The 27,626-nt window shown below is 41.2% G+C and overlaps 1 protein-coding gene across 3 annotated transcripts in view; it reads right to left on the reverse strand.

The window, feature by feature from the left end:
* Nucleotides 1-2,980: 2,980 nt before the first annotated feature.
* sbf2 (SET binding factor 2) overlaps nt 2,981-27,626 on the reverse strand; it is a 77,568-nt gene continuing 52,922 nt past the window's right edge. The window contains exons 18-42 of one of the 3 annotated variants that reach the window (XM_068595969.1): nt 26,681-26,851; nt 26,030-26,301; nt 24,965-25,137; nt 24,646-24,719; nt 22,428-22,623; nt 22,040-22,167; nt 21,261-21,436; nt 20,922-21,055; nt 20,635-20,836; nt 19,752-19,948; nt 19,421-19,561; nt 18,062-18,145; nt 16,374-16,448; nt 15,175-15,356; nt 14,436-14,612; nt 14,131-14,232; nt 10,334-10,519; nt 9,163-9,289; nt 8,599-8,726; nt 6,529-6,753; nt 6,321-6,428; nt 6,033-6,226; nt 5,452-5,539; nt 5,231-5,362; nt 2,981-4,366 (exon numbers count right to left, since the gene is read on the reverse strand). In XM_068595969.1, the coding sequence (XP_068452070.1) occupies nt 4,268-4,366; nt 5,231-5,362; nt 5,452-5,539; nt 6,033-6,226; nt 6,321-6,428; nt 6,529-6,753; nt 8,599-8,726; nt 9,163-9,289; nt 10,334-10,519; nt 14,131-14,232; nt 14,436-14,612; nt 15,175-15,356; nt 16,374-16,448; nt 18,062-18,145; nt 19,421-19,561; nt 19,752-19,948; nt 20,635-20,836; nt 20,922-21,055; nt 21,261-21,436; nt 22,040-22,167; nt 22,428-22,623; nt 24,646-24,719; nt 24,965-25,137; nt 26,030-26,301; nt 26,681-26,851 (3,771 nt within the window). In that variant the 3' untranslated portion in view covers nt 2,981-4,267. The remainder of the gene's footprint in view (nt 4,367-5,230; nt 5,363-5,451; nt 5,540-6,032; nt 6,227-6,320; nt 6,429-6,528; nt 6,754-8,598; nt 8,727-9,162; nt 9,290-10,333; nt 10,520-14,130; nt 14,233-14,435; nt 14,613-15,174; nt 15,357-16,373; nt 16,449-18,061; nt 18,146-19,420; nt 19,562-19,751; nt 19,949-20,634; nt 20,837-20,921; nt 21,056-21,260; nt 21,437-22,039; nt 22,168-22,427; nt 22,624-24,645; nt 24,720-24,964; nt 25,138-26,029; nt 26,302-26,680; nt 26,852-27,626) is intronic. The other 2 variants (XM_068595971.1, XM_068595970.1) reach the window with 2 other exon arrangements.

Below are 27,626 nucleotides of genomic sequence, written 5' to 3' on the forward strand. Positions count from 1 at the left end.
GTTATCTCAAAACAAGACGAGGCACACTTGATGCACATGACTGATGCATGATGCAGCGACGGCTCCGATCTGCTGCGTCCGTGTCAAAACAAATCAGTTTGTGCAACAAAGAACCACTGTTCTCACTGGTACACCTCACACCTTTGTCTCCTTTCCACCCTCATGTTTCAGTGAAAAAAGAGACACCGTTACAGGAACCTTGTAACTGGGTGAGACTATCAGCTGTAGGTACTTGTTTGTCTCGTATCTGCACAAAGAGTGTCTTTACTTTCTGATGTAAAAACTATCAATCTTAATCTTTTTGGAAGGAAAAAGACAGTTCATGTTGAGTTCGGAGTTGTCAGAGTAGGAAATGAGATAAGCATCTGCATTCATACAATGATCTAAGAATCAGCACCATGCAGATCTCTTCATACTGGGTCACTGATAAGATCAGAAATAGAGACCGACTGCATGCATCTGCAGGCAAATACTCTAAATATGAATGTTTTTTTTTTTACCTCCACAAAAGATGTAATTCATATTGCTTTCTTTTTTTATGAACGTCTTTGTTTGCATGACTTACAGTTCTTTACCATTAACACAATAAAAACTGATCTGTTTTAAATAGATTAGAACAAACAGGTAATGATGGATATCCGTATTTGTCTTTAATTGTTAATCTGATGTATAATAAATAGATTTGCTGTTCACATTTCTTTGATAAATGATATTTATATCCAAGAACCTGAGAACACATTTTTTTCTTCTTTTATAAAGACTATATTCTTAGAATTGAGAGTTTTGAATCTCCGTAGCTAAATTGTACAAGCCCCTCAGCATTCCAAAAAATAAGGAAGTCTCACCCTCGCCCATGTGTTCGAAAAGTACTCAATGTCCATATCCAATTCATCTGATTCCTGTTCAAAATATTCTCATCGAAACTGATTTGAAACAGTAAAATGTTTTTTTGGGGGGGGGATTGTGTGCTGGTGGAAGAATGTCTGGCAGATTCCTGTTTTTTGGGGTTATATGACTTCCCACAGTGGAATGGACTCAGGGTTTTGCTGCACAGAGAAACTCTTGGTCACTTAAACTGCCTAGTAAAAACATCAGGGCTTCAGATAAATACCTCAAAGGAAGCAGACATTAACACACACTTTAGAAACCTTGGTTATATCCCTTAAAGCCATAAATCAAATGTGTAGCTCATTGATGAGAGGGTGGCATCCAGATAAGATCATCCAAAGCTCAGTTGATTGATGCATTTGATCATCACCAACTACACCCCCGCGTGATGCAGGTGGCTGACATTATCCTGATTTTGAAGGTGGGACTCGATGTGTGTCGAGACAGTGACATCAGTGTTTGGAGTTCTTTCGATACATTTTGGAGCAGGTGCTGGCTGAGGGGCCACAGGGCCGTGAGGCAAAGGGGCCCTTAGCAGCAGTGAATTATGCATCATTGCAGAGGCACCCAGGAAATGGAAACTGCCACATAGTTCACATTCATTACAACCAGGGGGCTATATGGATAATAGGATTTGGAGGACCAATAAAAGTAAGTCGGTATCATGTGTCACTGGAGTATTTTTGGGGACCAATCAGCTTATTTTTTAAGCTGTTTTCTTGGACACGAGGCATTTACTGCAGCTGTGACTGTGCATGTAGCGTATGGGGGCCAAAAACCTAAAGATATGTGCAATCTTTAGGTTATTTATTTATTATTTTATTTTCCTTTTCCTGTGACTCACTCTCAACCACAATAAAAAAAACAGAAAACATTTAGCCACACAACATCACAATGGCACAGCATCTAAAACACTGCTGTTCTCTTGCATAATAGATGATTTCATCAGTAATTGGCCTTTAATTTCAGAGAAGAAGTCACTAGCAGAGGCAGCCTAACAGACGTCATGCTTATGCAACAGCAGTTAGTTATAGCTAGAGACTTTGTTTTCATGCATCTGGTTTGATCCAGTCAGAGGCACAAAGCTATGTGGAGTCAATGATTGAGTATTTCTGGCTTTGGAGGAAATTATTCCTATTATACCACTACACACAATCCTGCTGGATAACTTCCGCTGCCCCCTCTGTTCACGGGCAGAGGTCCTAATCTCCGTGCCCAAAGCACAAGGCTAAATATGGAGAGGACTGCCAGAGGCTCTGCCCAGATGTTTTGCACCTGCTGCCAGTACACGCCAGCTGAGAGATCATACTGAGTGACAAACACAATCTCCCTTCCCTCCAAAAAAGCCCTCTCTGCTCATCTTTAGGTCTTTATCTTCTTCTTAGATGCAAACTCTCTTTGGATAACAGAAGTCATGTTTAGAGCCGCCAACCAGGCGCCACGGTGCCCGAGCTGAGGCTGTTTCCCAGTCAGCATAGTCTACAGGCCCTGTTGATGGCAGCGGTGTTTGATTACCTTTCATTGAGAGAACATCTTCTATAAAGATAAGGTGTTCAAAACAAGTCAGGAAAACGTGACAAATACAACGTTTTCTTCCTGTATCTTATGACCCATTGTGGTGCTGCAGCTCCTGAGGCACAGCGTTGCCTTGCACTCAGTGTCAGCAGTCTAATATATTCATAATAAAAATGCTTAGTTTCAGCTCATAAGAATGCTAATATTGGATGTATGCAATATTGCATATACAACACAGTTTTAGGGATCACCAAATGTATTATAATTCACCACGAAGGAACAGGAATGTCAGGACTAACCTGCATCACTCCTCTAAAAGAGACATTTCAGTATCCAGCAAACATGCCTGTGCAGGCCTACTGTTGCCAGTGTGGGCAGTGCTAATAAAATAATAAACTGTCTTCACTTCACAAGTTACAGAGGAGCACTTGAGTGCAACATTTCTTGGGGTATCTAATGACATCTCATATTGGGAAAATCAGCTGAGGTTCAGCCTGGCCTTCAGGTGACAAACGTAATACAAAAGGTATTCAAAAAGGTATTAACTCACTTAAACAAGAACACATGCAATGGGTAGTTTCAAGTATGTTTGGTTTATTTCAAAATATTAGTGTAATCACAAAATATGGTACAAAGACACAATAACATAAAAAGCCTCTGAAATCTTTGAGTAGATTCATTTGAATTTATTTTTAATGAAACTATCGGTTGCACAAACAGAAGAGACAAGAGGAGGATCTCTGAAAACCACAATGTCCAATGATATATGTAATTACTTCCTTAAAAGCCCTTAAAAGACACAGAGCCTTTCTGGACAATCTGAACAACAACAACAACAACAACAACAACAAAACAATTGTCTCCATTTCAGAACAACGTGTCATCACAAACATGAAACAGGCCACTCAGGTTTTTGCACCAATAACGACACATGAAAAAGACTTGTTGGTCACATTAGAATTAAGGTTAGAAAAGTATACTTATGTTCAGTACGTCATACAGTATATAAAATGAAATATCAAACATATATTTACAGAAGAAAATAAAGCCACCACACTTACACAGTTACACTTTTAATAAAAAATAATAATTTACATTATATAAGACATGTGTTATCCAGAAGTCAATAAAACATTCAACAAAATAGAGAAAACATCACGTATTTAAATAGAAAAATGTCAGGTAACTTTTTTTGAACTCACTGTGCAAATTCTTTTCATTTAATCTGTCTGGAGGAAATGCATGTACATTGTAAAGTAATGCCTTTAGCCTTGCTGTCTGCATCTGCTAGAAATGTATATTTGATAAGGAGTGCATACTTTAGAGCTAAGTGCAAAGAAATTGCTTTTGAATGTTGTGCATTATAATCTCTGAGTTTTTGGCGGTTCATACGTTTCTTTAAGCAGCAATAACCTTTTCCTTGTAGTAAAATATCCGATAGAAATTATTTTATAGGCTATTTTCTACATTTGTTTAATTCTAAAATTGAACCCACAGTTTGATTGGCCAGTGATATTGCTTTGATCTATTTACAGCTTAAGTAGCATAGCATTTCCTTTGGAAGTGCAGTTCCCTTAAACATCAGCTTATCTTCACGTCATCCCTGTTGAAGGGGTGGAGGAGGAAGCTGACAGCAGAGACGATATGTTTGATTGACTCCAACTAAAGCAGAGAGACGACAGCCAAAATAGCTGCTAACAACAGGCAGAGAGGCGGAAGATCAGTATTCATTCTCTACTAGCAGGCACTTTGTTCACTGTGGTCCCCAAATTAAAGACATCTGAAAGCTGAGTCGAGCAGGTGTCACGTCTTTGCTCTAAGCCACCTCTAATGTTCACGACGTTCAGGCTCCGAGCTTCACTTCTTAGGCATCAGAGATGCAGTTCTGGATCTTGTCCATCCACAGCTGAGCGCTGGGCGCGTCAGAAGCGCAGAAGTTGTATACTCGCTTGCTGGTCTTCAGCTACAAAAGTATCAGACAACATGGGGTTAAATGTGAACCAGAGGGACCGAACAGACTTGAATGTCCAACACAATACAATGTTAAACTCCTTTTCTGTCCTTCACACTGACACCAAGGTTCATCTTTGCTCCACTATCTTTATGCATCAGGTCTATTTCTGTTGGTTGAGATTTACTTGTCAATGGTAATAAAGGATAATAGTTCAATATTTAACTCGAAAGGTAAACTCAGATCTCTGCCAGATGTGTCTGCAACAACCACCGTGGTATTGTGTGATTGAATGAGTGCGACACACAATTGGCTCACCCCCGTCTAAAACTTCATTCAAACTCAAAACAAGAAGACTGCAGGAAATCAGCTCAAAGTCCTCATATATATTGCAATAATAAACTTCATACTGTCTAACTGAAAACAAAATTAAACTCACCAAGCTGTCTAGCCAGTTTAGTAGGCGCTAAGATGCCACGAGAATAAAAGGGAAAAAAAAAACAATAAAAGGGAGCTGCGACGTGTGTTCGTCTGTCAGCTGAATACACCGCGAAAAGCACCACGAGAGGTCCTTGAATATGCAGCCATAACTGGCCGCCTAAAGCAGTATGCAGCTTGCTGCAGCACAATGCGAGATAAGCTAAAGATTAGCTCACTCACTCGCCACAGATAAGCATGATTCAAAAAAGGTTGATAACTAAATGTTGATAAGATGCTGTGCTGCATACAGCAATTTCAACAAAAAAGGTCAGACGCCACATTCAAAATTGTTTGCAAATGTGTTTTCAATATGTTTGTAGAACAACTCTCCAGAAAAGAATAGATGAATAAATGTTCAGCGGCATCCAGTAAACATTTGGGTTGACTTGTACTCACGTCAAAGAATGCCTTTTCACTGATGTGTTTGGGAGCTCCTATAGTGGGCGCTGCGATCATTACAGACTCCACCTCTGCCAAATCAATGTGGCCTCTGCAGTTTGTGTCCTCCCCGGTGTCGTAGTACCTCATCTGTAAAGACATGAGCGTTAGTCTGCAGCCCGTCACCCAGGTGAGGGTTCAGTCTTTCATTCACATGAATGTGGTGCGGCTTGGCTCACCTGGTGTTTTGTTATATCCAATACGAACCAGCGAGGCTTCCAGCCTTTCAGCAGCGCTCCACGTTTATACAGGATCCCCTCGTAAGACCTGAAGAAGAACACAGTGAGATTCAAGTGCATTTAGGCTGTCTCTGTACTTTTTGCAGCTGATGATGTTTAAAGTTTGGATTTGAGTTTGTTGTACGGTTGGATGTAAACAGCGATAAGCTGTAAATAAAATATGTATTGACCATTAAGTTATTTCTAATATAATCACTTTATTTGTTCAGACTTTTGTCTGAAAAATGAAGAACACAAAGGAGATTTTAGAAGAAATATCGTTAAAGTGAGGTCTCTTGGCTTTGATATCGGGAGAAACTCCAGATATCAGAGCCAAGGGACTGTACTTTAACCTCGTGGTAATTGTAAAATTACACACTCAGAGTTTAACAGAGTACAGACAATTCTCACAAACGTTGCTCACACACATACCACAGCGATGACCCCTCTTCCAAAACTGGACTGGCCCCTCGGCAGCAGTTTTAAGGGAATTAAATGTGGACTTCTTATTTGTTCCAGGACTCAGGAAGTTCACGACCCACCTGTTCTCCTCGCTCTTGGGGGTGAACTGGTTGTAAAGTGTTGCGGCGCGGCGGTTTAACCCATTGGCTGCGGCGGTGCTGCGGTCCTCGCCCAGAGTGCTGTCTGGCAGGTGCAGCATGGAGCGCCGCTGGAAAGCTTGCAGACTGGATGTGGGAATGAGGCCTGAGATGGACACCATGGACTGTTTACGGAGCTGCAAACACACACAAGATGAATAGTGGGAAACTGTTTTACACAATTGAACAACTGCGATTTGTTGTTTCTGTTATTATTAATACAACACGCACGTTTCCTTCTTGGGCGAGGTCTTCCTGAATGCTGAGTCGGACTCTCTCCAGAGTTGTCTGCCATTTCTCAGAGGAATGGTTCAGCTCACCTTCCAGCTTCCCAATGTCCTGCAGCACCAATAACAGCCAGGAAAGACCACAAATGTTGACATATGATACGAGAAAAAATGGGATGAAAACGGATACAAATTTGGAAAATTACACTTACAGTAAGAAGCTTGGTAATGGCGTCCGGCTGGGCGCGGCTCACGCTGCTGTAACACGGCCACACGATTCTCCTCTTACTGTTGGAGAGAGCGTGCACCTCCTCTGAGCTGTCCGACCTGGCAGACATCATCCCCCAGTCGTAACACGGGCCCGTAGACAGAGTCTCATCTGTGAAGTAGTCCCATTTATTCAGGCTGGGGATGCTGATCGAAGGCTTCAGGATCACCTACAAAACAAAAAAGGTTGGACTGAAAATCAAATAACATCTGATTGGGTCCTTCATGTTAAATACTGTGGAAAAAGGTAACATTCATGCAGATTTATTCCTTGTTTTGGACAACCAAAAAGCCTACAATTTGTGACGTGTTAACATGTTAATAATAGACATGATAATATTGTGTAAATGATCCAGCATCATGTACAAACATGGTTACGGACTCTCTCCCCACCTACCAACACTAACTTTGGTTATAATTATTTTCCAGAAAAGAAATAAAAAGCTCAATATATTAATAATGAAAGATACATTTCACTGATCAAACTGATCAAAGTTTCAATAGACGTTGCAATTATTTTTATGCCGTCAATTGTTCCCTTTAAGTCTTAATACTGTTCAAACAGGTGAGTTAAATACCCCCTTACAGTTGTCATTAACGAGGTTATCAGCTAGAGAACATAACTGATTTTTGTACCAGGTTGTAAACATGTTTATGTAAAGCTGTAAAGTTGAACATTTTAACATGGACGTCTATGGGGATTGCCTCCCTTCTGGAGACGGCCTCAAGCGTCTATTAGTTGATCTGCACTCAAGAATTGGAATCATTTCTCAGCACCAGAGGTTGTTGCTTGGTTGGGAGCTGCACCTATATACTAATGAAGGTCATAAAATAATAACTCTGAGGTGCCGTAGCCTGAAGCAAGATGGCAAACTTTTTATTGCTGTAAACGGCAGTGGCAGTGCATTAGAGGTTCACTCTTTCCGTTCTTTACTCCGAACATTTCACGGAGAGGCAACTCGACTGAAACGCTTTCAGTATTGAAGTCTTAATCTTGGTATAGTGACAGCACTCGTCGATTGTAGTGTGGCCGACTGCACATAATCACTCAACAGACAGAACCAAGCTTGTCTCATTGAGTTACACATCACTGTGATTAGAGATTTGATATCATCAACATCAAACATCTGCTCATTCTTCAAAACGAGGCTGCAATCATCAACGGGACACTTCTGTCAGGAAACTGGAAGAACCCAGATGCATTCCTAAATTATCAGTAAACTAATTAACTGCAAATGATAAAGAAACAACTCCAGAGACTTTACAGAGAGTTTGATATATTTTTCCAACTCTACTTTGTTAATTTATTAGGTACCTTTTTTTTTTTTTAGGAGATAAAATGTGCAGAGGCTGCAAGACAAAACAACGTAGTTAGCAGCTACCTCTGTAACGACTGTATCAAATAAACTTTGAAACACATTTTTTATTAATATCTTAAAGTGAATCAGGAGTTGCGAGGTTTATTCGATCGGTCTGTGAAGCTAACGTTAGCTCAAGCTGCTTCTGTGTGCAGAGCTGTCAGTAATCGTGAGCTGTAATTTGGACTCTAATGGAAGAAGAATGTTGTGCGTGTGTATATATATATATATATATATATATATATATATATATCTATATATATATATATATATATATATATATATATATATATATATATATATATAAGTAAATGTAGTAATAGTGTAGAAGTACATTGTGCTTAAAGCACCAAAAGCATAAAAATACTCAAAAGTTAACTTAGTTATTTTCCATCACAGCATTCTTAAATAATACTAGAAGTGGAGGAAAAAAAAATCATGTTCAGAATCAGTCAAAAACAATGCTGGGTGCCTTTCAGCTGTCTGACCTTTTGGGTCCTCCAGCTCGCTGGTTTTACATAATAAGAGTTTTTATTATTAGTTTTCAATATATACTGTAAATACGGTGGATAGAAAGTGTTGCGGGAGCTGCAAGGATCAGTTGTTGTCGTCAGCTCCGCTACACAAAAAAAGAGAAAGAACGGCAGAAACACTCACGTCGCTCTCTGTGGGGCTGTACAGATAGTTAAAGAAGACAGGACTCCTCCTGTGCATCCTGTTCACGCACTCCCAGATACAGATGCCTCTCCGGGCCTGTTTATCACCTTTATCATCGAACAACGTGCCTGCAAAACACACAAGAAGAAGCTGCTGAGCACATGGGCCAATTAATCACGCAGATTGTTTTGGCTGAAGCAACACAATGGTACTAAAAGTTGCCATTCAACAAAAGGGTTTATGATTGATATTGCAAGATATGAGAGAAGGTTTTGGCTGGTTACAATCCTCAATAGGGATTATACTCACATTTTATCTTCAAGCATTTACAAAACCCACAACATCTAACCTCAAAACTAATTTAATCAAATATTGGCCAGTAAAACAATTTTTGTTGAGTATTTCTATGCAGGCCACCGTTGTATATTAATTTTGTTCCTTATGTGTCAACTTAATAGTAATGTGCTAATTTTGGGACAAAGATCTTTGTTGAAATGTCTCTGCTTGTATGATAGTAAAGTACAGCCTTAAAGTAAAAAACACAAAAAACTAGTGGACACTGACCATGTTCCAAGCGCTCATAGTCTGAGTCCAACAGGAAGTTCTTGAAGCGGTTAGAGATGTGATGATACGCCAGGAACTTCAGATAATACTGATTGAACTCAAACTCCAGAGGATGTTGCTCCAAAATCTGCAAAGACATGAAAAGATGGATACAGATGAGATTTAAGAGACAGAGTGGGAAGGTCAGAGCGTGTGTGACAGCTGGATTATGTCTTTGTGTTGCGGCTTCACATCCTTTTAGTGCCTAAATGACCAATTAGAAACAGGAAAGAACGTCTCCTGTCCTCGTGGGGGCAAAGGTCTGTGATATCATCACCACCAGACACAATCCAGACTGAGCCAGCAGGACTGCTGCACCATTGTTCCCATCCAGTAGTGTGAGGTGGACAACAAGAGAGACGTGTTGAATATTGGAGGCCACCTGGGTCTATTGGCAAAAACAACAGCTGTTTTGGAGATGAGGCACTTCTATTTTCAGCTCTTGTCCGAATCCCCTCTCCCCCCTGTTTACATCTCTCTCGACCCAAGGACCCTTGCCAAACTATCTCAGCTGCCAGGCTTACAGTTTCAAAAGACAAATGCAGAAACTATGTGTTGATGTAAGTGTATAGAAGTGGGTCTGTGCAACCACAAGAGACAAACACACACACACACACACACACACACACACACACACACACACAAAACCCCATGACATTCTCTAAAGTTAGCACTTCAGAGTGGTCACAGGTTTCTTGACCACATCTGTATCAGCTTCATTCTTAACTTCCCCTCCCCACACCCAAACCTTCTTAGAGACTAACAATCCCCCAAACTGCAATTTCAGTTCTAAACACGCACTGCAACGTGAAGGGATGCTGAAACACGCGAGCACAGACAGCTCAGCGCTGATCACGGGGTTCAGGGACCATCTGGGCAGCAGCCTCCCTGCACACTCTGGTGCAATACGCTGTTGAAATTCCACATCCAGGGTTAGGAATGCATAGTGCAAAACTAAACCAAATGTATAGATGACAACTGAATTTCTCGCCTTTTTCCCCCTCTGGCCTGTATGCTTTTGAGGAATGTGATGATCTCATGAAGACAGTATCATGTGGGGGTCAGTCACAGAGCAAGGGGCAGGAGATGCTTGACTGCATGGAGAACCAGGGGTGGTGACGGTAAACCTCACCTGGTGCACACAGTCCAGGAACTGCAAGAAGATGGGTGTGAAGCCACCGCCCTGGCTGCTGGGACTCAGGTTGCTCCGCTGGCTGAACTTGTGGCCAAAGGACAGCCACTCCTTCTCCAGCAGCACCTGAAAACCTTCCAGTGTCCGATAGAAAGGATCGCTCAACAGCTGCACCAAAGACACCACCTGCAAAGAAAGAGAGGAAAAACAAGTCAAATACAATACTTATCTGCACTATTATTTATCAATCAACCATGAACAAAACAACTATAATTATGCTATGTGTGTTTGTTCTTTTTAAAGCTTACTGATAGAAACAAACAAAGCCAAAACAACAAAGTTTAAGTTACTCTAATTACATTTGGTTTATATGAGAATACAACACACTGTTCTTAGAGGACAAGAGCATTGGTTTCATATTTTAAGTGGAATTAATGTTATAGAAAAGTTGACCTTCTTTGAGAGTTAAATTAATTATTTTTGACAGAAATTGAGAAATTCTACATTGAGCCTGACTTTGGAACAACCAACTTGCTTAAACATGGAATAACTGCATCTCTGAGTGAACCGTGACAACGTTTAGTGTGTAATGTTGTATTTGTCTACATGTTCTGATAACAATGTAAGCAAAACCTTGTCAATATAAATCTTGAATTTAAAAGTTTAAAACATTATCGCATTGATATCATTTATAAAACAAAAACATTGTGAGGTTACTAAAGAACTGCGAGTAAGATGTGAATTGAGCAGGAGATTTTACAGTTAAAAAATAAAACTTCTCAGTGCTCTTTGAGTCACAAACTATTGGTGAAACCTTTTTTAATTTCCTAAACCATTTGTTCTACTCTGTTTCTTGTTACTTACAGTATCTGCTAACATTTATGCTGATATACAAGTATTTCTGTCATGAGCATACAATCAGTGGGAAGGTATTTGAATAACAACTCACTTTCAACACCACTGAGATCCACTGAATATGATACTTTGCATTATGTTAAATATACAGGGTTGAAAATCCTCAAATGAGCGGTTTAAATATCTAACTACTAAAGGAAAGTGGCAGCTGTTTCACCACCACAGACTGTCATGTTTGATTACAATACAGCAGACTTTTTGTTTCTTGTTTGCGCTGACTTTGCATCCCTTCAAAAGCCGAGCGCACAAAATCTTCCGACAGCACAGCGTTATACTGATCATCTGCTATCAATTACATTTATATACCATTGTAGCAAAGTCCTCGGGCTCCCTCCACAAAACACCAGTTGAGAACCGCTTTTCTACACACACGGTGTGCCTGGCCTGCTCCCCTGCCCGTGTCTTCTCCGACACAACTAATGAGCCCCGACGGGTGGAATGAGCGAGAAAATCAGCTAATGGCTTCCCCGTGAGGTTTCAAAGAACATCCAGTCCTGGGTGGTAGAGAAAGCCCCCTGCAGCCCTGGAACTGAAATAAGGCCCTCAGATTATTTATAAGACTACATCGGACTGAGAAAGGGATTTAAGAAAGCTGTAAGGCATGAGAGAAGATATGAGAGAGGCGGAGGGTTTAGACGGAGAAACAGAACATAGGGTTTTCAGAAAGAAAGCAAAGACAGTTCTGCATCCGGTCTGCTGGGTGTCTCTGGTGCGTGGACAGAGGCAGGAGAGCCAGAGCATATGGAGCCCATTTGCCTGTCCGGGCTGATAAGGACGTGGCGCGATGGAGCCGGTGGCCCGTGGAGAGAGATGTTCTGGGCCGAAACACGTGTCTGACGTAAGGGGTCCACAAACTGTACTTTTACATAGCAGCCCAGGGCTTCGCAAGCCCAGTAAACACATTTTGAAGGACACTCACTAGCGAGACCAACATGTGCACTTTAACAGGTCAACATGGAAAAAATGAGCTCAGAAAGCAAACATGCAATGAAATGGCGACCGCAGCAGGAAATGGATACACACAATTGATCTGGATCAAAATGGACTTTCAGTTTGCATGCCTTGAAATCAGAACCATGAACTTTGGAAATCAGCAAAAACCACTGAGCCAACAAGATAATCTATCTCTGCATTATCAGCAGTGACAGAGCTGAATCTAAACTGAGCATAAAAAGCAGGGGTGCCAGAGGATTTATGATTCACACCTGGCCCAGTGAAGTCTGACTGGTGTTTGTTTGTTTTACATCAAAACCAATAAGAAACTGTGTTAAAGGTTACTCATAATGTGTTTTATGAGCTGTTGTCAGTAATTCATCTTTAACAAGTGATTATCTTTTACATTTTACAAGTTTTGCTTTCAGTAAAATGTCACACAAGCATATTTGGCCATATACAATGTAAATCGGTGTGTGCTCTACATTGTTATATTCAATAAGGAGGATGACATTGTGAACCGAGTGCTAGAAACTTAGATATATAATGGAGTTTCACTGCTGCTTCCCTCTCAGGATGGCACTTGAGTGTTTCATTTAAGGATTTAATGTGTTCCTTTTGATCCATGTGTTTTCTGTGTTGTTGTTGTTTTGTGACCAACTGATGATTATAAAGACTGGAGTGAAGTGTAACAAGGACTTGTACCAGGGAAGTTGTGGTTACATACACTTGAGCAGAGTTGTCCTCAAATCAGAGGATCGGTGGTACGATCCCTCCTCTAGCCCACGTCGATGTGTCGTAGACAAGACACTTAACCCCAAAATTGGTTGTGTAGCTGTGCCTACGCTGTATGGATGTGTGTGTGAATGTTAGTTAGGCACCACTCGAACACATCTTCCAGCTAAAAATACGAGAGGTGGCGCACACAAACTGCAAAGATGGAAAAGATCCGCACTGAACGTGCAACACACATTTACCAAAAAAATACATTTATGTTGAGACAAGATGATAGTCGCATACACTATACATTTTGTAAGTTAATGATTTCTAAAATCATGGCCTATCCCTCGTCTCCATCAGCATTCATAGTACTAATTGTTTTCTATTTATAATTATAAACAGCTCGCCTTCCTCCACCAAGTGAAAATCCTTGAAGTAATTCGGGTTCGAGCAACTGAAGGACTCTATTGAAACTGATGCGTTTGTTACTATAATTAGGGTCTGAGCGACTGACGGTTTTTTATTTTTGTACATTGGACTGCTTTTTGGGGGACTTGCTATAGTTCAAAAGTCACCAAATTTGTAACGCTGGTCAGGCCTGGTAAAAATAGGCCATCTGATGTAGGCATAAAAAAAAAGTACAAAAAAATGTCTCTCTCGCGCCCCATCGAAGTTGGACCGGCGATGCTCCCTGCCCAGATTATCTGATTGACTTGAAAAAAATCACACATGTTCAGACCGACATGAGTGACATCGGATTTAAATGTAATTTACCTGACGTGATCTATATTTCAACATATAGAAATATCATGCATGTGTATGTTCACATTGTCAAACTTAAGGCCTGCATGCATCGTCGTTTAACTAAAGACAAGTGATTAAGTTGAATAAATAAATAAACATTTTATACATGGGGTTACAGGTGGCAACTGTGAGTGGGACATCGCTCCAACACGTTGGGGGGCGCCGAAGGGTCGCCATATTGGTCCGGCCGAGAACGTTCGTCCACCAGGACGTTCTCGGCCGGGCAAATGACTTACTTTTTTTTTTTAATTAATCTCCTGTATTTCCTTTCAGGTTTTTGAATCCACAAATGAAGTTCAGGAGAAGGACGGGTTCATGGAAATGTCAAATTCTGCATCACGTTAAACCTCTCCATGTTCTTCCTCTGCTCTGAATATTGTATTATTCGTGTGTTTATTAAATTAGCTATTGTGCGTTTTCCTCACTTGTGTAGTTATGTCCCAGCCATCCTCCAGGCTGAGGAGAACAGATGAGCCGCTGTCCAGAAGCTCCACCAGAATCAGTGTCAGCTGCAGGATCTTGTGAAGCTGTGGGAGATCAACATGTGCATTTGAACACGTAGACATAGACACAATTAATTCTCCCTGTGCATATGATACTATTGCTCCACTGGTAAATGGTTTGCAGAGTGCTGCTTGTTGCCTATGAAGGGTTTCCCACATTTCACATTTTGTGATATGGTGATTTGATATCATTGTCATTAAGTGCAAAATCAGTGTAGTTTGTTTACCTGCAGGATCCATTCAGAGTCTTCCAGGGCTTTGAGGAAGGAATCCTCCGAGTCGGACGAGGTGGCGCTGGGAGCACAGGCTCTCAGCAGCTTCTTAAAAGAGGCCTTCACCTGCCGTGTGTCTGCAAAGTCCACCGGCACCAGTTCACAGTTTAGAGAAGAGTCCACTCTGAGGCCCTGCCAAACACAGAAACATATCTTACATGTATGTATATTTTACAAAAGTCCCGAGTCAGACTTGAATCAGTGTTGTTTTGGTCCATGGGAGACGTCTTAACACCTACAGAAAGCCACGGGGTGCCCCAAATCTATGGGACATTTTGAGGCCCTACTTGGTGGTGCTTTATTGGACTGTACTATATTGGAAAAGGTTGTTTGTTTTTTGTTGAACACATTCATATATATGCAGAAGGAAACATATGTATTCTTATTAATTTTTGGTGAAGGTGACTTAAATAAGGGGATCAAAATATACAAAATACATTTATGTTAAATATATAGAACACTACCAATAATTACAACACTACCACTAATTATGACCTCAATTCTAAAACATATATTTTAATGTGACACAGTTTATGAATAAATCATCAGAAAAGTCGACTTCATGAACAGTTGCGTTGGATCGCATTTGACGGTACTAGTTGTCTACCTGATAAATTGGACAATGTGGATTTACAACAATTTAAAACAAAATGTCCTCCCTGCCACCACCGAGGAACTTCTTTCTCATTCTCACCCTTAGATGGGACTTTTCTCCAAAGACGTAGAGGGCAGCTTGCCGTTTCAGGAGCTGCGCCTGCAGACTGCTGCTACCTGCAGGGGGCGCCAGATCCTTCCCTGCTAGTCTGGCGCCCACGTCTGCCGTCAACGGGTGATGGCTGAGCCTGCTGCTGGAGCGCAGACTAGCCCACATGCCTGCTAACACATAAATACAAACAAAAGTCACACACACGCAGGAGCTGGTCTGTTGATGTACACATGCTGTCAAACAAACTAAGACTGAATGGTGAACAACAAATGACATGCAGACTAGGTTTACGTGCACAGCCGTTCAACAGGGATCATTATGCCATTCTTTCAGTCCGCCAACAAAGCAGTTGCCTCTGCAATTCTCGGTGTGTTGAGATATGAGAAGCAAAAGTAGTTGGAATTGTTTTGCAAGTCAACAAGTCTAGAAGCACATTTCTCTGAAAAACAAGCGTGCAATGCCATCCAAACAGCTTGAATCACAATCAGGAAGGAGAGGATTTTTCACAGTCATCTTTTTCAGCTCTCCTGAGTTGCTGTTGTTCGGCTGTCACGCTGCTACTAATGATAGCTTCTGCTATCATGGCAGTTAAACAAGAGCCTTTGGCCCAATGGACATTAAATGAAGACAGATATCTTAAGAACGCTTTTAAATGCTAGTTTCGCGGATATGACAAAACCGTTTACACATGAATGAAGATCAACAGGACTGCGGTTACCTGATATGACGGAGAAATAAACAGGCAATGAAAACACACGAGAGCAAAGCTTTTATATACGATTTTGAATAGAATATCAATTGACTACTATTTGCTTTGAGGCAAAACACAGAATACTCAAGGTCGTCTTCATTACAGTGCAAGATCAGAGGTGCCTCATGACTTGTCCGCCAGTCTGGACCGGTTTGTAACTAACCACCAGTTAACTCTGCTGAGCCAACACATTAACAATGGAACAGGCCACATTAGAGCAGCCACTTGGGTTTGTGAAAGACCACAGCTCCCAGAAGCGCACTCACAGAGTCAGATGTGATTAGTACTATGTCTCACAAGGTTTGTGTAAGGGGTTTGAAGCGTGCTGAAGTGGCCGTGTTAGTTCTTGGATTGGTTAGAAAGAGAAAAAATAATGATGCTTGAAAGATGTGTGCATTGAGAGCACTAGCAGGGGAAAAAGACAGTTTGACTATACCTTGATGGTGGATTCTCTCCTTACTGGCAGGTTTTTGGTTTGAGTGAGTGAAAAGCTTATCTCTGTACTCAAGCACTGGGCGGTTGTTTGTACAGGAGGTAAAGAGAAAAGATGAGATGGCAAGGAAAGAGGCATGGGAAAAATAAATCACGTCAACATCATACAGACATTACCACCTGCCCTACTAACCATATCTGACACATGCAAATGAAGAGTTGAGCCTGGTCCACATTAAGTTGTCTTTCAATGATCAAGAGAATGATTGACATAGCATGCATGAATATGTTGTCCATGGTTATGATTGATGGTATGAAAACCAAGACTTTTGTGCCACTTCATCAGGAACAGACGTGACACATTCTGCCCCGGAAACATGTGAAGTCTGTATCTGTAACTAGAATCACAGTTTGCATGCCATTTGTTCTCTTCTCCTTTCCAATAAAGTGTGTTATATGCCTCCATCAGCGTTACAAATATATATATTAATCTTTATTTCCCTCAGATAAAGTTGAACTTTATCATTGGACAAATATCTATCCAATATCTCATATTTTCTGACCTTGGTAATCTGGATGAATCAAATCACGTCATCTTCTTATGAAATATGGCAAAGAATAAGTCAATGATAATCCTGCACTTTATACACAGTAATTCCTTCTGAACAGTTATGTAGTTAATTAATGAAGTTGTGTTCATTTAACAACATACTTTAATATGCAAGTCTACAGCAATGCTCTCTTGCCAGAAACACCACAGGTTTATGTGGCAGTGAGTTTCTGTTATACTTCATGGTAGGTAATGAAGTGTAAACTGCACAAAAGTACAGCTGTGAGCCACAGATCTTCAAAAAAAAATACTTTCCCTGTGGGCACTAAGGCTCAATTATTAGTATTATTCATTATTTTCAGCATCTGTCTATAGTTTTTGGACTAAAGATGTTTAGTTTTAGTTTATTTAGACACTATTAATTTGTCTCACTATTGCTCGATAACACTTTTACAATCCTTGTACTGTAAGAATTCCAGTATTTTCAGTCCAATCATGTTTTTTCACATTCAGGCATCACAGGCATGGTAATATAGCTACAACCATTACGGTTGGGAGTCTGCATTCATTGTGGAGAAAGTCACTTTTAAGATATAATATTGAAACGAAAATGTCTCTCAACAGTTGCAATTAATTTAAGCATGAAGTAGGCCTATCGGCAATGGCTCACACATTCTCATGAATGTATCCACATTTCTAAAATGATCATCTTTCACAAGGCGAGTGCTCCTTCAATACTATCTGAATCCTCCCAGGATGTCTTTGATTTAGTTGCATACTTTTGTCTTCAGAAGTGTGATTTTAGTGCAACAAAACATTTACTCTTATTTTGAAAATGTGAGATATTTTTTTTGTAACCAAAGAACATGAGACCCGAGTGGACAAAAGAGAAAGGGCAGAACATTTGGGATAATCAGGAGTGCTAATAAACAAACTTCTATTATTCTACTATTAGGATTAGCCAATATGTGACTTAAATTAATGAGGTCCCTTCTTGTAACATTTTCTCAAGAGACTAGATGCTAAAACCCGTCTATAACTACATTCTTACAGATGCCAACTTCTGGAGTTTCACATTTCACCTGGCAGCGGGAGGACACACATGGACACGTTGTCAGTAGGAAACAGAGAACAACACTCACCTCCTCTGGTAAAGCTGTTTGAGAATGGGAGGTCTAAATGGACAGGAGCCATCTTTGGCATCCTGGATGTTCTCCTGTCACTGCCTGAGGAGACAAAACATTCACACAATACACACAGGTCATTACACAAGTGTCAGTGTTCAGGAAGGTGTGTTTTCATAGAATGTTAGCCCCCAATCAAACAAGACAAGATGACAGATGTGCACTCCCTTCTACAAGCAAAACAAAAGTCATTGCAATAATAAGTTATGCCTTCTGACTCAGTTTGAACTCATTGTGACACTGCAGAACTGAGCTAAATCCAACTTTCCCGTTTAGAACCCCAAAACCTGATGTGAGCTCTTAAGATACATAATGGTAAAATGAGTGTGTGTGTGTGTGTGTGTGTGTGTGTGTGTGTGTGTGAATCCTGGACACAGCTTCAGTCTAGTCAGAGCAGATGAATGTGTAGTGACCCCAGGTTGTCCTTTGATTCTTATATAACCTTTTATTGTACAAACGTCCTTCCAAATGTTGCAGAATGTCAGATACAGTATTTCTCCCACGGTCTCTCTCTCTCTCTGTCTCATAAACACAAAGATGCACACGCACACACACACACACACACACACACACACACACACACACACACACACACACACACACACACACACACACACACACACACACACAGATAAGTAGGTAGCTGCAGACCAGCGCAAACACAAAGGGGAAGAGAGTGATTGCCTGATGGCAGAGAAAAAACAGAGCCGGAGTGAACAAAAATAAAGAGAGCAGCAACTATGCAGTTTTTATTTTTATCAGAAGAAATGAACTTGTGGCCTCTTGTACCTGGCAAATTTATTTATTTCTTTTTCCCACGGCATAGCCTGGGCTATCGCACAGCAAACTGAAGACTGGTAGGGCTGCAGGCAGTCAGATGGTGATGACAGACACCACTACAGCAAATTACATTTTTATTGCTCTTTTTGAAGCACTGGACCGGGTCGGACCCGTGCAGTCAATGGGGCTACAGGTTTATTAGTTTATTGTAAAAAAGATCCTTAAAATAGGGTTTATCATCCATGTCAATGTTGACGTTATGTATGCGTTACCATGCTGTGATTTCCCTCGTCTGGACCAGTTGAGATCAAAATGGGCAGTGTGTGGCCTCTCAAACTGAATTGAGTGTGACACCCCTGGTCTAAACACTCAAAAGTCACCACAACATAACCCATGTGACAAGTCTAGAAATATCCAAATAATTCCAAACGCAGATCTAAATAGTCAAGAAGCCGAGAGAAATGTGGTATTAAGCATCCAAAATAAAATTAAAATATATCAAATTAAAATTCGATCTGGACTCAAAGGTTGGTGTACCTGGTGAGAGGCCTACGAGGGAGCGGTTGGACAAGGAGTTGTTTCCGTTCATTTTGAAGTAAACAGGGATGGAGTTGAGGATGGCTTGTAGATACTTCTCTTGCTCCAGACTGCTGGATGACTCTGAGGACGAGGCCGGCGCTAAAAAGGCAGATCACAAACCTTTTGACTTTGATGGAAACTAATGATAATTTCATAAAAAACTAAAATCATGTTTCAGTGGCTAAACAAAACAAAATATTGCGCGCTATTTATCTTTAGCTAGCGGTTACTCCTGGAGGTCAATTAGCTGAAGTAATTGAATGATGAAACAAAATCTGTAAATGCTCACCTGTTGAGGAGGGGTTCTGCGACTTAAACAAACCCACCACACTCTTGCCGTGAAAGCCTCCTGAGCGGAGCAGCACGGCTTTAGTGCGAGGATGTTTCCAACACACAACGGGCAGACGGTTGTGTCTGTAGCAGCGGGCTACTTTGTGTAAGCTGCTGTCCTGGACTGCCTGAGGAACCACCAACAGACCTGGGTAACTGACGGGGAGACAGAATGGACATCTTAAAACTAAATACAAGGTGACTCAAGCTCAGGGGGGTGAGTGGTCGTCCCGTAACCGCAAGGTACCCGGTTCAATTTCCAGTCCCTTCATAGTTCAGGTGTCGAAGTGTCCCTGAGCAAGACACCTAACCCCTCGCTGCTCCCGGGGCGCCTCCAGAGGCAGCCCACTGCTCCTCAAGTGCAGAAAAGAATTTCCCCAAGGGCATTATTAAAGTGTATGCTTATTTTTTTTATTTAAAAAATATTGTCTCGCGCCGATAAACTACTGCAAAGCCAGTTGTTTATACACAAAGATGCAGCTGAATAAAATGCCTGTTACTGAATTCATAGCCAAGATCTGAGTGTGATTGTATTAGTCACAATGTGTTTTTTTTTGTAAAACAGGCTGAATTTGAATCCGTCTCAATTGATATGTCAAACATCTGTGAGGTAAAGGAGACTCCCCACTGGCCTTTTGGGAAATCAAGACATGCAAAGCTTCCAGCAGGGCTACAATTACTGGAAACTAATGTGCTCAACGAATGAGTTCAGCATCGTTGTGTCAGCTGAGAATCGACAGTTTGCAGGTTTCTCAACTGTTCCTTTAAAGCACGTTCAGCCGCACTGTTGCATCAAAAACAACATTTAGCTCGATCAGGATTTCAGCCTGTGACGTGGATACCTGCGGCAGAGGGAGTAGAGTCTGTTCACGGCTGTGATCCTGAACTGCTCGCCCGACTTAGAGCGAGATGAGCTGGCAGGGATGGTGCCCAGGCCCAGCCGCTGGTAGTCACGGAAACAGGACTGCTCCACCAGCTGCTCCATGGTGGACTTCTCCGATGCTCGCAAAGTGCTGCTGGGAGGGGGCTCACCGTCGTCTGATACTGAAACACACACAAACAAAGGAGAATTGAGTTTTGTTTTTCACCTCCGCCACACTTTCACATGCAAATGTATCATTCCTCTCACTTGAAACATCATCATCTTCATGCCAGGTCATCCTGCTGCCTCTGTCGTTCTTCTTCAATGTAGTTTGACTGCCACGGCCCATGGTGATCTTTCCGGCCCGCTTTGCTCCATTGACAATAGTTTTGGACAGTGTTCTGTGAGGAGTGAGCAGGGCGGAAAAAAATGATTTACTGTGTAAAATTTCAACAACAAAAAAATGTGCACACTTATAGAGACGAAACAAACTGCGCAGGCATGTATTTATGGACGTTAATATTTCAGAAGCCCCTTGAAATAGGTGGTGTTTACAATAAACAGTCAGTCTAGCGATTGTTGTTGCTGAAAAGCTGCACCACAAACCTGAAGCCAGTGTTCCTCTCTTTTTGTTTTGGAAGAATTAGCTGAGGTGCTGTTTGTCCTGCAGCAAAAGCAAAGGAGCTGAAGATGGACTGGGGGTAGCGAATCCTCTGCAGGTGCTTTCTGAAAATCTCCACCATCTCTGAGCTCACCTCCTCATCAAAAGCCACCTTTAGCAACTGTAAGAGATTTTAATTAAACTAGTTATATACCAACAAATTAAACATTTAATCTTCACACGTGTTGATGAGGGCCATCTTTAAATACAGGGAGTTGGTCAAACAGCCTACATACATTTACATCACACACAAACAAATGTTCAACTCAACAGAAATGTCCACATGGGCTAAGTGACCTACAATCCAAGAACATAGGCACTTTCATGATATGTTAGTAAAAAGATAGGAATGAACCATAAAAACTTTTACAGCAGTACATCTAAAGACTCAAAACACATGCTTGGCTTAAAATGGCTTTTCTCTTTGATTCTAAGAATCAGGCTCATGTTATAAAACACAAGACAGTGGGGTTTTTGTGCCGCACAGATTGTTAATTATATATTATTTCAAGTGTTATGACTTACATATATCGGTTTGTGAATTCTCTGTGAGCCCACTGAATTGTTTGCAAGTTTTTTTTGTTTCTTTTAATCTAAAATCTAGAACAAAGCCACACTAACTAAACACGCACTTCATTGCGCCCACCCATCTATTTAGGATCTTTGGTAACACGTGTTCATAGAGACTCACATAAGAGTGTAGTGTGTGTGTGTCAGCGTTTACCTGAAATGAAGCAGAGCGGAGCTGCAGGCCTTCCTGCATGTTCTGCTGCAGCTGGTTCTGGATGCTGATCTTCTTGTCTTTGGTCAGAGTGGAAACTGGGAAAGCTCTGATCACTGCCTGCTCCCCCACTGGACGCATATAGAAACAAATGGCGAAATATTTTTTTTAGAATACTTGTTATACAATGTGGTAGTAGCAAAAAATATACTTCTGTTCAAGTAATAAACTTGTATTTCATGAAAAAAATGAAATAAATAATATATATATATATACACACATTTACAAAGAATACATTAAAACATGTGCTACAAAATAATTCAAAAAAAAAAAGTAATTCAAAAAAATTGAGACTTAAAGCTAGTGCTGCTTTAGTTCAGTATTTCTTTACCCAGTTGATCATGGGGGGTGCCTTTAAAAATGATGCGGTATGTGGTGAGAAAGAGGGCTCCCTCTGCTGGCAGGATGTGAGGGCCCCCCTGGAGACCTCCAGTGGCTTCCTCTCTGCCATCAGGGTCCAGAAGCACCCGCAACCCCTCTGACACCAACTCCTCTCCAGGAAGCAGTGCCGGACGCAGAATCTTAGGCTGAAGGGATTGAAACAAAACCCATTATATTTAAGGACAGACCAATACACACACATTTTACCGGTCTATGAAGGACGTCAGAGATTAGATTTTTACAATGATTGTAAAGTGCTCTATACTAGGATTAGTCAGACTATTCAGCAAAAGATAGATTCGGATTCCAAAAACCCAGAAAATCAAGTCACAGCACCACATGACCGCGTTGGACATATTTAAGCGTCACATGCACGTCATCATCAAAAGCGCACACACAGACACTCACACACTGAGCTTAGATTGGAATCTAAAAACACAAAACCAATTAATACTATCTGTAGAGACCTATTTACCGTTTCAAACCTCCAAGCAAAACTCATGATCTGTTAATAAAATTTAAAAAAAAATTCAGTCTTTGAGATACAAACACGTGGAAATGGACTGACATGATGTGTTTCTACTTCGAGAATAAGTTATTAACATGAACAGATCCTTAATTTATATCAAGGTTATTTCCCCGCAGTGGGGCAGAAGATACAGCACAACTGTGTGCCTCAAAGGTCACCTGACATAATGTGAAAGAGACAACAACAAAAAGCAGGACAACTATAATGCACAAAAAAACTAAAAATGCAACATATGTACGCCATATCTTTATTCTACATAGTCATTTTAAGATTAAAACCATGAATTACTAATAGAATAAGTTTAATAGTTTACATTATTGTCAGCGATTAGATTTAGATGTTGAGTTTAAAACAGTCAATATCTTGCATATTACTGTTATAGTACTTTCCATATTCTGTATGGGTTTGGAATCGGTTGTCAGTTTTAAATAAGTTAACGATGCCTCTTATGAAAGAAAAAAACAATGAATATAAAACATGTATTGTAACACGTGCTTTATACGATATCACTACTATAGACTGCATTAACATAAGTGATTATTAACTACAGAAAAAAACATCATAGGAACAACTTTATACTGTAAGACCTGGAGCGAACAACAGCCACGTCTGCACTCTGTGTTGCTTCAGCTCCTTCTGGCCTCTTAATCCAGGAGAGAAACACTCAATTGTTCCACCGTCACACATAACGAGGAACATAAGATCATTCAACATAAGATTAATCCTCATTAAGGCCACAACCAACCTGGAGGAGTCGAGGTCTGGCCAGGAGATAATAAGAGCTTCTTGAATACGTCTTTGAATGGACAGTAGGACCAAGAAAAGTCCTTCATTACTGCTGCAAGCTCGGCTTCTTATTAGAGCTGTACTTTACATGTCTTCATTGTTTTGCTTCTTTTTGTTAAGCCTACCACAACTACCACTATTCAGACTCGTCATACATCCAAAGCCATTGGTGTTTACACACTTTTTAGTATTTTCTGGCATGCTGCTTACTGCTAGCCGTCCAACTCATAAACATGTGAAAGGTTAGCTGCACAAAGTACCACAGACATACCACAGACATACTGCCCAGACTGCTCACCACGGTCTCCAGGTTGCTCCCAAAGCAGTACTGGCATGGTATATGTCTGTGTGTATGAATGTGTGCGAGAAGAATTACCAAAAGATGTCAGACATATCCAAGCAAAGTCCAAAAGACTGCCTAGTAAAGTGCAATGACGACTGGAAAACCTTTCATGTGATCGGCACTCTGCATATTCTGAGCTGACATTTAACTTCAAGATCTCAAAGTCTAACCAGGCTATATACTAGGATATACTTGTATATACCCTGGACTTGTAGCAGATACGTATCGTAAATGCCTCTAATATAGCTTAACCTGCTGCATCAGGTATTAGGTATTGTTTTCACAGCAATATAAAATAGATATTAGAAAGGTTATTGTGACCTGTTTCTGTTTCTGACACAGTGGTATTGAATCAGTACTTGGTGATGGCCTATATGCAAGTTTAGATATTGTAATCAGTATCGAGAAGGAAACAAATGACATGGAATTATCTCCAGTATACACTGCACATACTAACAGCATGCATACTGTAACTGAAGTCCCAGCAGCCAAGAATAGAGCAACACTCACCTTCTGAATGGGCGGTAACCTCCTGCTCTCTCGGTGAACCGCCTCCAGAGCCTCCATCTGCATAGCAACGATGCCTGTGGGTCACAAGTTGGGGTCAGCTACCATATGTTCGTACACACAAGTACAGAGAAACACATGTATGTCCACACGTTCTTACAACCAGAGAGTGTATAAACAGATTTTAAGGCCAAATGTCAGGAGTTAATCAGCTCAGACGAGTCTGTTGCTGTTGGTCTGTGCTGAGAATACACACGTCTGTGAAAAGCTGCAGGAATTAGGATAGCGGCGGCGTGTGAGAGAACTCTGTGGGGCGTCGTACCTGGGATCATGCTGTGCAGGCTCTTGATGTGCTCCTGGGTTACTCCGCTCTCTGTGCACACCTTGTCGATGAAGCGGGCAACGAACCTGACCACAGAGTTGACCACATCGCTGTTCTCAGAGTCCTCAAACCCGCTTTCTGTGTCAAAGCTTTCCGCAACGCTACCGGCGATGCTGTAAAACACAGAGAATGACGCAATGAAAATGAACCAAGAAGAATGTCTCGCATGAGAAGCTGATGCAACCTTCCCTTCGGATTCATAGTTATTGATGGGATCCAAATGTCCTCTGTGAGAAATAAACAAGTCTGGGGCAAAAAGGAGAGACCATTTCCACACAAACGGTCTTTGGCTGCTGCATTTTTGTTTTCGTATGAGAAATTGAAACACATCACAGAATAAAAAAGGAACATTGTGTTCAAAACTCATTTTTAATGAAGCTCAAATGGCAGACATAATAACATTGTGGTTTCCGGTAACAAAGACTAACAATTTGAACAATGTTTTTGGGGTGCATGCCTTCCAATTCCAAGTAAAGACATAAATGGGAGATCTTCCCTAGATACATTTCACTGCACCGTTACTGCGGAGCACGGTAAATCACTTCCACTGCTATTTCGTTTGGTTCGGGTGAGTACAGTGTGGCTCCATTGAAGACACCCCGAGGGTTTTAAACTCCCCAATAGAAGTAAATGAGCCTCACTCTGTTTTGAGCAGTAGCGATGTAAGCCCACAGGATGCATGTAGGCCGGAAACAGGAGAAGCACTGTGTTCCATTTGGCTAAAGAGGAAGGTATCATGTAGACTGTGGCTTACGCCACATCTGCCCACATACTAATCATCACCTTATTACAAGAGGAACACATACTCCCAAATCATGAAACCATACTTCGACGTTTCCTCCTGATAAGACTGATTGTTCTACCTGACACATACTGAACAAGCCAAAAATATGTTCTAGTCCAGTCTGTGTTTGACCTTAGTGAACAGTGAAGACACGGGGAAAACAATCAAACGACAATTGATTGCAATCTTTCTCTACGCAGACAGTAAACCATCATGCTGACCTGTTTGTGACGATGCTGTTGCTGCCGCTCTCCCAGTCTGCAACGGGGGCGTTACGGAGCAGTCTGATCTTGCTGGTGTCCAAAGGAACCAGCAGGTAAACCATGAGGCTGGCGTAGTGGATGGCCTGGCTGAACACAGTGCTCTCCTCATTCTTCACCAATTCATGCTGCTTCTCCTTGCTCAGGCCGGGCCATGAACGCAGCTGCACTGCTGCCAAGGCCATTGCTGTGTGTTCCTCATCGCTGACCGCTGACGGCTCGGGGCTCGCATCCTGGAGAGGTCAGAGCAAACAGTTTATTTTAGGTCTGACTCCTCATAACACAACAATGGCGGATGAGTGTTGACCTGCAGTGACAAACTGTTCCACCAGAGGATGATTGTACCCTTTAAGTTATTTTTACTTGAATATTTTGGAACATTGTATCACATTTCACAACTATGTGGAAAATTTGGACACAAAATAAATATACATCAATCCATTTAATACAATGTTTATGTCTTTAAAAGTATTTTTTGTTAAACCAGCAGTCCAAACGCCAAAGAGATTTAATTTATTATAACATAAGCAGCAAAATAGTGGGTTTGAACAGACGTCATATATTTTCTTCTTACACACTACCTACTTATATTGGTCATATTTCCTGTCTTACCTTTAGCCTGACAGTGATGCAGCCTTTCCCCTCCGGGGTGTTAAGATAAAGAGCTCGGATCTGACTCTGGACCTCACTGTAGAAAGTGGTCTCCCAGAACTGCTGGTTGGCCCAGACGGGATGGTCCTGGATGCAGGTGTAGGCAAACTGGTTCACCCCGGCAGCCAATTTCTGCGAGACAAGAAGTATTTCATAGTTCACTATGCCTTTGAGAAGAGGTCTGTGCTGCAGGACATCAAACCTCTGCATGCTTATTTGAATGTGCCGACCTGAATGCCTCCTGACTAACCTCGTCACAACCCCATTCAGAACAAACAACACAGCCTTTTTGGGGAAATGTGTAGAACGTAACACACAAAACATAGGGACTATTTCCATTTGACAAAACTGCACAACCAAAAACAACATGTGAGGATAATATTTCCCTCAGTGTAAACATCTGTATCTTTGTTGGAGAGTTGATTGTGATAAACTTAAGGCTACAAAATAAAAAAAATAAAAAAACGATGTCACAATAATCTTTCTTATATTGAATTATTAATACTGAAAACTGCTCATGTCGAACGTCATTATATCCTCATCCTGCAATATTTGTCCTGGGTTACCAACTGCATCGTAATCGTTGCAGCCCTCGCTCTACTTGTGGGCAGTCAGACTCAGTGCAAGTTTATTTTTCATTGGGTATTTGCATCAAGAAGGAATTTGGGCTGCGCTGAGTGCCTCTTGAAATGCAGTTTGCCAAAATGCTGTGGAAAAAAACCAAAACCCACAAAAAAGTCACCAGTGGGCTGTAAAGTGAAAATCAATCATTCCTTTTTAACAGATAACAACCCTAAAGGAGCAACGGACCGCCCCTATTTCCTTCTGTGTTTGGATGTATTTGGAACAGTGCTGTTGTTGTTGTATTGGTGCTAGCTGAAGAGTAAAGCACCTGCTGCTTGCAAAA

The sequence above is a fragment of the Clinocottus analis genome, unplaced genomic scaffold (genome assembly GCF_023055335.1).
Source record: "Clinocottus analis isolate CAN_PGR_092001 unplaced genomic scaffold, fCliAna1.0.p SCAF_33, whole genome shotgun sequence".
NCBI lineage: Eukaryota > Metazoa > Chordata > Actinopteri > Perciformes > Cottidae > Clinocottus > Clinocottus analis.